The following is a 13,758-nucleotide window of genomic DNA, read 5'->3' as shown; positions in this document are numbered from 1 at the left end:
ATTTTTAGTCTAAATATGGGATGAATATGAGGGATCCCAGGCAAACCCGTCACGGCGGACCCGACAGTCCGACGCTATATATGGGATGAATATGGGGGAGTTCAGGCAAACCCGTCACGGCGAGCCCGACGCTAATTGTATCAAATCCGTCAAACTCTTCCTCCTTTGACCCTGCCTCAAATTGTATCAAATCCCTCAAACTCTTCCTCCTCCCGTTGCTCGCCAAAATTTCCCGCGCCCGATCCTTTGCCGTTCGTCATTCTTGCTCTCCATCCTCACCACCTGTCTCAGTCCGTTGCCGTGATGAAAGACATCCCGTCTCCAACCGCCGTGACGGAGACACAATCCACCTCGTTCGTCGGCGGCCCTTCCTCCGCTTCGTCTTGCAAGCCGAAGAACATCCTCCGTAAGCTACATCGTCGCCGATAGCGCCAGAGGGAGTTGGCTGCACAGCTACATGCGAGTGTTGTCGACGAGATGTCTCCCCCGGTGCGCTGGGCTCCCCTCACCCATCCATGCAAGCGCCGGTGCGGATTGTGCCGTCCGACACCGTCGAGACCGAGGAGGAGAAGGATGAGACGGCCGACTGGACCCTTTCGGAGAGCTTTTCGGCCACGCAGCAACCGTCGGTCCAAGAGTGTGAGTCCCCGTAGCTCGTTCCGGAGCGGGTGAGCACGGGCAACCCCACTGCCTAGGCTGCACTTGACATGTTTGACGAGATGTCTTAACAAGACCGGGTACGTATGCTCCTGTCCAATCTAATGATTAATGTTTCGTATAGTTCACTAGTTCACATAAGATGACTGCTTGCAAACCATGAATGTGTAGGAGATATACTTGGCAAGTATGATCAATGAGAATGAAGATACGGTCCATATGGAATATAAAATGGAAGAGACGGGCGCATTTATGATTGGGGCAACATTCGATCCCAATCCTACCAAGAAGAAGAAGAAAGGCAAGACGACGAAAGCAAGAGGGCTTGCTTTCTCAAGACACAAGGACATCTTGTTGGTCAAATCTTGGTTGAACACAACATTGGATCCAATAAGTGGCACCGAGCAAAAGGGGAACACGTATTGGGAGAAGATTTGGAAGGACTATCAAGAACGAAAGGAGTATGTGAAGCCGCATCCTATCGTGAGCACCCACATTATGGCATCTCTCCAACACCGACGAGGGATCATTCAAGGAGAAGTGAACAAGTACGTCGGTTACTACTCACAAGCGACCAAACGGTCTCAAAGTGGGATGGGAGTAACAACTCATGTAAGCTCGATTGCCTCATCTTATTGTCATTTCAATATGTTGGTGTTTTTTTATTCTTGTGCTCATACTTATGTTGTATGCTAGGTGGCAGTGGCGGCCACTTTATATCACGATATCGAGAAGATGCCATTTGCTTTTAGCCATTATTGGCTCTTATTGGATGGCAAGACAAAGTGGCAACAAGTTGTGGCCAACCTCAAGGCCGGAAAGAAGAGGAATGATGGCTCAAGATCCCACCAATTCATTGGGTTGGACGATGATGACGACGATGTTGTCGTCACCAAAGGAAAAGCTACCGTGCCACAGGATACCCGGCTACTCATGGGAACTAAGTGGGAGAAGGCAAGGATCTCCCGTGACGCCACTGCTACAAAAATGTCACCCATATGGACGGGCATTTTTTCGGCAAGGGAGAGCAAGAAAGAGGAGAGGTACAAGTTTATGTTGCATGCGTAAAGGGAGAGGATGGAGTGGGATCGGACGAGGGTAGAGCGGCGGCTTGAAATTGAGAGGGAGAAGATCGAGTTGGAGAAGCAATAGGCGGCGATAAATGGGAACTTCATATGGCCAAGACATTTGGAGACATTAAGCTCGAGAAGGAGAGGTTGCAACTCTCATGTGATGCGGAGGATGCAAAAATAATGCTCGCGGATGAATCCACTTTGAATGAGCATGCCAAAAAATGTCTTGTGGACAGAAAGAAGGAGATCAATGACCGTAGAGCGTTGGAGGCAGCCAGGGCGGCTACGGCTGCGGCACAGGAGCCGGCGGCCATGGCAGGCGGTGATCGTTGCAACGATGTAGGCGGAGGAGGCAGCATGGATGCAGGCGGAGATGGATGCCCAGACGGAACAGGATGCATGAACGAACTCGTGGGGCCAGTGATCCGACAACACTTGTCGCTCGGACATTGATTTCATTTTAGCATGTTTGTTTAGTTGAATTATGATATCATTTGCTTTTGTTTAAAATTATTAAATTTGGACAATTTATATCGGATGATCAACGTGCATGACTTTATAGGATTTGAGAGTCCGAGTACGAGGTATGTGGATGCACAGAACGAAATATAAGGGGTCGTGTGGATGCGTCTGCGGGCGTGTCCGGACGCGTCCGCGACGTATAGGAGGGCGGATTTGTTTAGTCCAGCTGTAGATGCTCGAAAAAGACTTATATTTAAAAACGAAGTGAATATATAAGACGAAGAACTACATGCTGGTGACTACACATGAATATGACGTGTGGACTTGATCTAGTTTGGCTTCCTGTCTCAGAAGATATCCTTTAGTCAGCGTAAGAGCAACTTGAATGGAACAACCCATTTCGTAGGTCGCCGTCCATTTGGGTCGATGCGGACACAAAAGTCGGTCCAACGCGCCGACCCAAACGGACGCGCATCCGCTTGGCATCCGTCTGGCGACCGAGTCCAAACCTAATTTTGAGCCGGATTTGCGTCGGTGCGGACACGAGACGGACGCGCGCGCCTACTCCTCTTCCCGGGCCCGTCGGTCGGTGACATCCACCACCATTTCCCCCATTTCCCTTAAAAACCCTCCCGCCCGCGCGCGCTCCTGCCACACGCCCGCCATGGATGACGACCTCGACCTCGACGCCGCTGCCGACCTCGCCTCCCCCGCCGACCTCGCCTCCCCCGCCTCGTCCGGCAAAGGCAAGCCTCGCGCCCCCGGAAGGCCGCCGCGTCGAAGTCAAAGAAGGTGCTGACGCCCGAACAACGGGCAAAGGAGTCAGCCAAGAGGAAGGACCGGAGGCACGTGACAGACGCGAGGGATTAAGCCATCGCGACGGCGGCCGCCGCCGTGCAGCAGCAGGTCATGAACGCCCGCGTCGCGGTGGCAACGAGGGAGGCGCTCTGCATGCTGGGGTTAAACCCTAGCCAGCACGACCTCGTCGACGCCGCCGTGACCGCCGCGGTCAGCACCGGCTCATCCGCCTTCCCTCGGATGGTGCTGCCCGACTCGCCCGACGCGTCGGCTTGCAACCCGGTGCCCGGCTTCCACGTCTACGCGCAGCCCTCCCGCCTCTCGTGGGAGTGCTCGCCCGAGGTGAGCGTGGTCGCGCCTTCCACGCCCGTGCCCATCGACCTCAACGCCACACCGGTGGCCGTTGGCTCGTCAACCGGAGGCGCGAGGAAACGCGCACCGCAGACGCGAGCCGACCAGCTGCTGGGCGCGCGCAACCTGTTCGACGGAATGCCGGCCGCCGGCGACGACGACTACATGCAGAACATGATCTTCGAGGGTGGTGCGCAGGCCGCTGGCTTCGATCCCAACAAGACACAAAGCCAGGATGGCCGAGGGGCGTTCACGCCGCCCGCTGGCTACAATGAAGATCATGCCGCCTTCATGCGTGATCAGGTCGGCCTAGACCTGGACGACTTCCCTCTCGACCATGAGTTTCCGGAGGACTACGGGGTAGAGGAAGAGGACGAGTGCGACATCGAAGCGGAGCCTTTGTTTGAGGACGAGCTCGCCAACCAAGCCGACGGGACGAAGCTGAAGCGCAAGAGCAAGCGGACCAAGGCATACACGGCGGTCGAGGACAAGCTTCTTTGCGAGTGTTGGAGAGACATTGGGCAAGACCCCAAGACATGCGCCGAACAAAAGCATTCAACCTTTTGGATTCGTGTTCACCGTGAGTTCCATGAGCGCAAGAAGTTTTCGCCGTACCAAATAGTAAGCACGTGCGGGTGGGTGTCCATTTCAAAATGTTGGAGGGTGATCCAACAAGAGTGCAACAAGTTTTGTGCCACTCTTGAGAGCGTCAAGGCCCGTCCCATGAGCGGCATCGGCATGCAAGACATGGTATGCTAGCAAGCCGTCCTCTTTTTTGTGTTATCAAGTTTATGCTTGGGTGTTCGTTTGCATATCATTTTGCGAATATGCTTGCATGAAATACATTTGTAGGCATTTCAAGCTTTGGAGGCATTCAAGGTCCAACACAATGGCAAGTGCTTCAACCTCTCCCATTGCTTTAGGGTGATCAAAGACGAGGAGAAGTTCAAGGCGCAATATGTCGCCCTCAAGTCGCATGGTAGGAAGCAAGCCGTGAAGGAGGTTGGGGACGGTGAGAAGGCTGGACCACGGGGGAAGACCAACTCCAAGAAGGAGGACAAGCGGGATGTTAGAGATCGAGGCCGCCAACGCCAAGACCAAGGCCAAAGAAGTGGCTCTTGCGAGCATGATGACCGGGATGGAGATCATGAAGGTGGATCTCAACACCGTGTCGCCAAGGAAGAGGCCATGGCTCGAGAAGATGTAGGCCGACATGCTCAAGTTTGACGACAAGTGATCTATGGCGGCGAGCGCCATCTTTTTTGGATGCCGGCATGTGTGCTGGCATGACCAGGGGGGGCGCGATGGCGTGGTTGAACTCAAGTCCCATCCTTTTTGTGTGTTGGCATGTGTGCCGGCCGTCTGGCGAGTGCGCCAACATGAACTGTGGTGTTATTTTTTTAAAGCCGGCATTGTATGCCGGCATGAGACATGGCCGCTCGCATGATCGGCCGCGAGCCTTTTGAAAAAAAATGTTGATTGCGGGTATAAAATGGGTTGGCGCGTTGGGCACACCGTCGAAACAAATTTAAAACAGGGCGGACGCCGGGCGGGCGGCCGACCCAAACGGACAAATTCGCCGTCCGTTTGGGTCTGTCCGTTGAAGTTGCTCTAATTCACTTGATAAAATGCTTACAAGCTTGTTTGATGAATACGCCTTTCGTTCCTAAATATAAGATGTATTATTTTTTTTTAAAGTCAAACTTTTCTAATTTTGATCAAGTTTATTGATAAAAATATCAATGTTTAGAGTAACAAATAATTATCATTAGATTCACCATGAAATACGTTTCTATATTTTGCATTTTTAGTATTGTAAATGCTTATATATTTTGCTATAAAATTGATCAAACATAGATATACTTTAACTTTGAAAAACTAATACACCTTATATTAATTATAAGGAACGGAGGGAGTATATCGAAAACACCCCACCCCCACCCCACCCCCACACACCCACCAAAAAAATGCACGCGATCGAAATTAAAATCAGACCAAACCGCGTCTACTGACGAGGGCGGACCCAGGTGAAAGAACATGCTAGGCTAGCGACAGTCAAGTCAACCGATCATACAAATACCTCCTTGTTTCTTTCCTTTTGCTTTACATACATACTAGTGGGCAGTGGCACCGGCAGCAAGCAGTCTATTCATCTCAGATCTGAAGTTCATCCCCTCTCCCGGTGTTCTGTTCCCAGCTTGGATCCTTCATCGAGGACGAGGACCGTTCCTCTCCAAGGTCAGTGCACTTGACGAACTGCTTAATTATTCCCAGATACAGCTTTCTTGTGCATCCTTAGTCTGATATTGTTTAGCAACTTCCTTCCTTTGGTAAATTGCAAGTTGTGATTGATCGCATCGGCAGCTTCTTACATTATCAGCGATTAATGGCCACCGGAGGCGTAACCCTGGAGAGCCTACCGAACGAGCTACCATTAGACTTCTTGAACAAAATCACAAGGAACTTCTCCGATGAGCTACTACTTGGTCAGGGCGCATTCGGGTCAGTTTATAAGGTAGTACTATGATTTTGCCACAACTTTCTCTGTCAATTAAGAGGTTGACACGGGAAAGTGCCAAGGTAGATTAGTTTTATGTGACGTTAAACAGGGGATCCTGGACGATGGTGGGGTGGTTGCTGTGAAGAAACTCGCGGAAAATTCCCCTGTACCACGTGACACAATATTCGTGAATGAGGTTCAGAATATTATGGTGCTTGAACATGAAAATATCGTCAAGTTGGTTGCTTACTGCCGTGAGGCACAAAAAAAATTGGTGCAGAGCAACGGACGATATATTATTGCAGAGGTCATTGACACTGTACTCTGCTATGAATACTTGCCTAAGGGGAGCCTTCACAATAATCTTTTTGGTATGTCATACATCATGCACTATCCGAGCTATTATTTTTCATGTACCTTGTTCGGAGTTCTAGCATGACTTTGCATAAGTTTCCTCTATTTTTTGCACTGGTAATATACTGAGCAGAAAAGGATAACATCACACGTTATCAATAGAAGAATCCTGCTGTTGCTTTGGTGGACATTTTTCTCTTCACAAGATCTTTGCTGTCATTATTATTCTGAGATACTTATTATCATTTTTATCCAGCATCTTGGATAGCTTATGAAATTCTATTACATGTTACTTCAGGTGAATCCGGTAGCATTGATTGGGATACGCGCTTTAAAATAATAAAGGGAATATGTGAAGGTATACATTTTCTACATACCTTGCCTAGTCCTGTTCTCCATTTGGGTCTGAAGCCTCAAAATATACTACTGGGTGACAATATGAAACCGAAAATTGCGGATTTTGGTTTCTCGAGAATATTCGGCCAAGATCAAACCCGAAAGAACACAAGAAGTGTCGTGGGATCGGTGTAAGTTACTGTATGCTTATTATGTTGATATATCAGCTATCTTGTTCCTATACTGTAATGCAAAACTCATTTCACACCTCCAATTAATAATGCTGATTAATATCTTGACGTTTTAATTGCCGTTAGCGGATACATGGCCCCCGAATATCTGTACAATGGCGAAATCTCGGCTCGGTCAGACATATATAGTTTAGGCCTAATCATAATGGAGATATCCACCAGAGAGATGAATAGTTCTAGCACTGACCAGAAGCATGCAAGGAAATATATTGATGGAGTAAGAAAAAATATACTTGATTATTTGAAGACTAAAATTGAGAATATTCTCTTAATTGATTTCTATATATTATGATAATTTCACATTTTTATGTAGGTAAAAGAAAATTGGACACTGGAGAAAATAATGTCTGAGTACATTGAGTTAGAAGAACATGCTTTCGATCAAGTAGAAGCATGTATCAATATTGGTCTACAATGTGTGGAGATTGATCAGAAGAAGAGACCTTCCATAGAGACCATTGTCAATATGCTGAATAAGCTTCCAGTGAGCGAGGAGGTATGAAATTCCCTTTGGACACATTGGCTCCCTGTTGAGAATAGTTAGTTTCTCTAAATTGCAAAGGAATAATCCTTAGTAGTTTTCATAGGCTGAGCATTTAAGACAAAAAATTTACATAATTGGATAGATTAACAGTGGTGCCTAGGTACAACTAGATCGATATGAAATGCCCCACTTACATTCATGTTTGTATTTAATATTTCAAGAATGATTCACGTTTTAAGATATTATACATTCACCTTTTATTATTTAAATTCATCAAATAGTTTAGTAAAGTTCATACTTATCATTTTCATATTTGGCATTTTAGTAAATCTGTTACTTCTCGTTTTCATATTTCACACATTCTTACGTACACCATATTAACGTAGAATCTTTATATTTCGACTTATGCTAACATGTGTCATCAAATTTCAGGTCTCCCATTCCATGTGAGCACAGAACTTCCCACTTTTTAGTGAGAGATGTCCAACATAAAGTAAAATAAGATCAATGCTATGAAAGTGGATGATGAAACCAAATATTTGCATTCAATAAAGCAATCCATGATGGCATTTCATAAATAAGAAAAGTATTAATGAAAAGTGTATTGTGGGAACATGACCCATTGATATCATGCAGTTGCAAATATATTTAGTTTTACTTTCTCCAGAGATTTCTATTCCAGATATCCCTTTTTGTTATCAAGAGAGAACAATTTCGCGCACTTTTGCCTTTTCATGTCACTTCGAAATATTTATTTGTCTTTCCTGAATTCTTAGTAGGTAAGATGTCTATACTATATCTATGTTTCCATTTCCTCTCATTCCGCCATCGTTTTTACCCCCTCTTCCTCCCTTTCACCCCTCCCCGGCACGCGCAAGGATGGAGATGGCATAGAGGCACTAGGGTTAGTTTACCCTAGTGGAATATCAAACACTTCAATGTATAGCCTTTACTGTTATTTGATTATTAAATAATGACACGAGGAACTAAAGTTGTCCGTAATGATTTTCTCTTCTACCTTCGTACTTACTCCCATGCCGCCATCCTCCTCTCCTCCTGTGTCGCTCACGCCTTGGGTTTGATACACCGACATTTGGCATTAAATCCATGTATGCAACACAAGTTACCATTTAAGTGCAAATAACACATAGGTGGAAATTTCCATGGCATCCGTAGACAAAATGCCACACATGATACATAAAAGCCACTAATAAGTTGGCACACAAGTTTGAATGAAGTTGATAGGCACATATACAATGTGATTTTTTTTCTCAAACACACATGAGATATGTGCATCATCAAATTAAGAAGAAAACAGGACAAGAATCCATACAACACCGACTCACACATGTTACACACCCCACATTATTGCTCTTAGATTACATATGTGCATGTTTATTAGTAAAAAGACGATGAGGACTAGGACCAAACAACTAAGCTCTAAGGGTCGGGGCAATTAAGAAAGAGAGGCCCCGTGCGCCTGCAATCTCCCAAGGACGCCCCTCATTGTCGACAATGTTCAACGTTCTTGCCATGCTTGGAGTCGCTCCGCCAACACACATGCATTGCGGTGAGCCCAACGAATCCAAGCATCTACCCCAACCATGGAACTGAATCCCTTCTTTAGTTGGTCATGAGTTATTTGCCACGCTTTTTCCCGCCAATCACCAGGTGTCATTTCAACTAGTTGGGAAAGAAGGTGTTGCAACATAACTTGACATATGATAGAGTAGCCAAATTGCCTTGCAAAGGGGCATGCCACTAGTAGATGGGTGGCCGTTTCTTGATCCTAATCACACAACATACAAAGTCCCGGATAGGGAAGTCCATGGCACACGAGCCGGTCAATACTCCAACACCTGTCATGTGCTAGTAATCATAGATTTTTTTTTTTGTATTTTTAGGGGCTGAAGTCTCCGAAATACGTTCATGTGGCTTGAACCGAATTGGTCCATGAAATAGATGTTCATATGCAGATTTCGTTGAATATTGTTCGGTGAGGGATGGATGCCATATATGCATGGAGAAATTCATGAGAAGATCCAAGAGAATGAGGTACTCAAATAGTTCTCCGACCGATGAAGCTCCTTATGCGCCCGAATTCAAAGGTGTTCGTTAATAGCTTCTGCAACAGTACACCTTTTGACTGTTCTTTTACAAATGACACCATACATGCGGGTCGGCGATAATGCATTGCCCATCCACCCATCTATCCTCCCAAAATAGTGTGTGAGTTCTACCCACATATTTAGTGACTACAACCATTACAAAGAAAGCTTGAACTTATTCTTATACATGAATATGAAACACGCTCCGCGACTGGTGTGGTCCAATTTTTTCGTAGCCATAACCACCGCATCTGAAGAACCCATCCTAGGCTCGATATATATGAAATTCCTAGGCCTCCAAGCCACAAGGCTGCACCATTTTACTCAAGCGACAAGGCAATGACTCATCACTACTAGGGAAAACCCTAGTAGTAACGCGGACTAATAGACTATCAATGGCATGGGGACCCACACTACTGGTAGGATGCTACAACTAACTTGTTAGTAATAACACGGGCCCTACCTCGCACTACCACTACTTGTGTTAGTATTAGCATGGGTAAGGATGCACGCTACTGCTAAATAGCAGCAGCGCTGGATGTTACCCTGCGCCACTACTATACATGCGTATACCACTTCTCCATATTTGTATTGTATTTATTCACCCTTATATATTTTTTATACAATATCAATGATATAAAACTTAGCATCACCATAAAGATATAACAAATCATCATCATCATAGTGATATTACAATTCATCACCATCGTAGTGTATAACAACTCATCATCATCGTAGTGATATAACAATGTCTCACCATAACGATCATCATAAGTTAACCACCACTAGCTAATTGTTATCATCCTAGGTAAATACCTTTCTAGCACATGACAAGTACCACTACCTACTCATCTCTCTTAGGTAAAACTGAAGAAAACAAAAACCCCTTCTTCTTCATAATAGAGCATAGAGATCCACGGGTATCCAATTTCTGGGGTGCGCCCTTTCACTATTGTTCTCCATCCTTTGATCTTGAGGCATACATCTATTTAAGAAGTCGAGTATGAACATTCGAAAGCCTTTGCCCATGGATGTACACCAACAATTGCCGTCTGACCTTCGACAAACATTAGCAGAGGCACAATATCATCCGGGAGCTTCTCTTGAAGTATGCAATAGTAACATAGTTAGCAATGTAGTTTAATTAAGAAGAAAGATGAACTAGTGACACAACAGTAAAAAAGCTAACCATGATAATGTTACCATTGATCAACTCGTGGACTAGTGACACATATTCTGTATAATTTTGGCCAGCTCCAAAAATGCACTTAAAAGTCAGAACATCATTAATAAATTCGACAAGAGAATTCTTCTCCTCCCAAGTTAGCCATGAGCCAACACCGTAGTAGGTCTTATCTATTATCTTCGGTATATCTTTCAAAGAAAGAAATAAGATATCAATTACAAATAAACAAGTTAAGTGAATATCAACTATTTTTAAATAAGAAATATAGATTATTTAACAAATTGTTTAACAAACTCACATGGAGGTAGAGTTGGAATCATGTGTAGATCCACCCAAATGTCTTTATTGTATTGAGGACTAGTGAATCGATCATACTGAGGAATGCCAATAACGAAGGTAATTCTCATGCCCTCCTCAAATTTGTAAGCCTTGCATAATCCTATCCAATTTAAAGAACCAAAATGTGTGTGAGTTACTTCATTGTAGAGCTTAGCCTAAAAAATGAAACCATGTTTCGTCTTAAGGTGAACTTTCTTCGTCTCCACCATTTCGACATCAGTGAAAGAAAGCTTCTCTAGAACATACTATCTTGCATAACATTGGATGCACTAATTGAATTATAGAAAATGGAAATTACACATTAAATGAAAGTCTCAAATCATGCTTAATTAATAAGAAATACATGCCGTTGAAGTTATATACCATAAAAACTTCAAACTCCTTGAGCATGAGGAAGAATCACCTATCGTTGTCAAAGTGAGGTCGATCGCACAAACCCCTGTTGTCAGTACATTCATCGCACTCGAGGATCCTGTCGTCGTCATCCATTTCCCTGTTCATAATTAAAATATTAAAAAGGAGGATATCTCAACACACATAACATAGAACACTATTCAACACAGCTGACTCTCGATCTTCTAGTCTCCCTTAAAGAACTCTCATCTTTAGTGGTGTATATGGTGGCCACTCCCTCTGTGATATTTTGATCGTCAGTGATGGTCGCTCCTCCCTTCTTCCCCGAGTGCATTACCAAAAGGTCTAGCACACGGGGAAGAAGGAGAAGCGACCCACACGACAACAATCGTGATTCTTCCTTACTAGTCTATATGGTGGACACTCCCTCACTGATATTATGACCGTTGGTGAAGTTTGATTTTCCCCTCCTCTCCATGCATTACCAAAAGGTCTATCACGAGAAGAAGGAAGAAAAGCGAACCCACAACAACAGTCGAGATTCTTCCTTCAAGAACATTAATCGATCACACAAGTATCCCCAACAAACTAAAATCCAACCCTAATTAAGCATCAATCAATTAACATGACATACGTCGATAATAACATAAATTTTTTCCACGACCTTTAGTAAAAATAGGACATATCGAGTGTCCAAAATTTATTGGAATGGAAACTAATCAACATTCTGACAAAACATAGGCACTCAGGGATTCCCTGCATTTTCATCCATGTCCAAAAACACCAATTATCAATATACACAAACAATAACATAGTTACTTTGCATGCTCAGAACAACGTGCTATTGATTTTTAGTGATGAAGCAAAATACATGGGCACGTAGTACACATAACAAAGATCAATACATATATATGGTATATATTTATTTGATGCATGGATATTTAATTAGGGATGTTGCAAAATTACAAGTTTTACTCAAAACAAAGAAAATCATAGATTAACAATATGATGCACATTTTGGCGAGAATAAACAAGGCTAAACAAGATGATAACTTCATGCAATTGAGATGTGTAGATGTAGTACACAAAGAGCTTAACAAATCACCTTTAGGGCATGTGACCAAAAGGGCCACAGATAATTAACAAATACAGTTACAAAAAGGCTAAACGTTGGTGGATCCAAGGACTTAGTAAAAAGGACAAAATGGGAGCACAGAGCATGGGCCATGCTCGGGCGCTCGGGTAGCTACGAGTGCACGACAGGGCACAGCCAGGGGCAAGCCAATGCGCATGCGGGAGGCTGCGACAGTGGCTAAGGGGAGGCCGGAGGCAAGACATGGGGATGGAGGAGCACCGCGATGCGAATGACGAGCTCGGGGAGGCCGGAGGTTGAAAGCACATATGCTCCCTTGGAGGTTTTAATAATTCATGACAATATAAATCATCTCTTGGACTAACAATTCTACCTAGTTTTTTTGAGATTAAGTCCAAATATTATAGGGGCGGAGAACTGCCAGGAGGATCCCTAAGAAGGAAATGAACATGATTGGCAAAAGCTTCAAGCTTCAAGACTCTACAAAAGCTTCAAGCTTCAAGACTCTACATTTTGTTTTATGTGATAAATCACATTTGAGTTCATAGAAAAGCCAATAATATTAAAAGGGGATGAGGTACTATGATGATCTGACTGCTCAAAGAGTGCTTAGGATTAGCCACCAAAAACCTCAACATTTCTCCCACAAATCATTCAGTACAAAACCCTAAAGATCAAATTCTGTGCCACCATCATTTCACATATAGTCCAGACCGAGTTTCCTTAGATAGAACCCAAGACAAACCCTAGAAACTCGGTACAACCGAGATTCAGTTCGGTACAACCCAAAAGTAGTGACCACCTTGCTGTTGCCCATTTGCAAAAAATGGAATTTCCAAGTTTTTCATATCAATACCACCGAGTCCTTTGAACTGCCTAGGCCAACCGAATCGGTCTCACCGAGATGCTTTGTATCGTCTCACCAAAAACCAAAAAGTTAGAGCATTTTTCACTAGTTGGTGCAACCAAGTTTTTTTTACTTCGATTCCATCGAGCTGGGCAATAATGTTGTAACGGTTGGATTTTGGAGAAGGCTATATATACCCCTCCACCTCCCTCTCATTCATAGAGAGAGCACTTAGAACAAGCAAACACTTCCACCATTCATTTTTTGAGAGAGAACCACCTATCATGTGTTGAGATAAAGATCTTCTACTCCAACCATATGAATCTTGATTTATAGCCTCCCCACGTTGCTTTCCACCCAATCAATCTCTTCTACAAAGCCAAATTCTATGAGAGTGATTGAGTATTGAGGAGACTATCTTTTAAAGCACTAGAGCAAGGAGTTCATCATCCATACCACATCTATTACCTTTTGGAGAGTGGTGTCTCCTAGACTGGTTAGATGTCACTTGGGAGCCTTCAAATCGTGTGGAGTTGAGCCAAGAAGTTTGTAAGGGCAAGGAGAT

The 13,758-nt window shown here is 44.4% G+C and overlaps 1 protein-coding gene across 4 annotated transcripts; it reads left to right on the top strand.

Moving 5' to 3' along the window:
* Window positions 1-5,364: 5,364 nt before the first annotated feature.
* Window positions 5,365-8,035, top strand: LOC123425605 (cysteine-rich receptor-like protein kinase 10). Of its 4 annotated transcripts, none has more exons than XM_045109298.1 (7): window positions 5,365-5,579; window positions 5,684-5,856; window positions 5,951-6,212; window positions 6,494-6,722; window positions 6,849-6,999; window positions 7,096-7,278; window positions 7,699-8,035. In XM_045109298.1, the coding sequence occupies exons 2-7, from the start codon at window positions 5,728-5,730 to the stop codon at window positions 7,714-7,716; spliced, it is 972 nt and encodes a 323-aa protein (XP_044965233.1). In that variant the 5' UTR covers window positions 5,365-5,579; window positions 5,684-5,727; the 3' UTR covers window positions 7,717-8,035. The 4 variants fall into 4 exon arrangements, with proteins under 4 accessions (XP_044965233.1, XP_044965232.1, XP_044965231.1 ...); XM_045109297.1 differs by having other exon boundaries at window positions 5,384-5,579; window positions 5,722-5,856; XM_045109296.1 differs by having other exon boundaries at window positions 5,384-5,579; window positions 5,706-5,856.
* Window positions 8,036-13,758: the final 5,723 nt, after the last annotated feature.

Source organism: Hordeum vulgare, chromosome 2H, assembly GCF_904849725.1.
Source record: "Hordeum vulgare subsp. vulgare chromosome 2H, MorexV3_pseudomolecules_assembly, whole genome shotgun sequence".
Taxonomy (NCBI): Eukaryota; Viridiplantae; Streptophyta; class Magnoliopsida; order Poales; family Poaceae; genus Hordeum; species Hordeum vulgare.
Note: the sequence above shows the minus strand (reverse complement) of the source record. Positions and strands in the feature narration are given on the sequence as shown.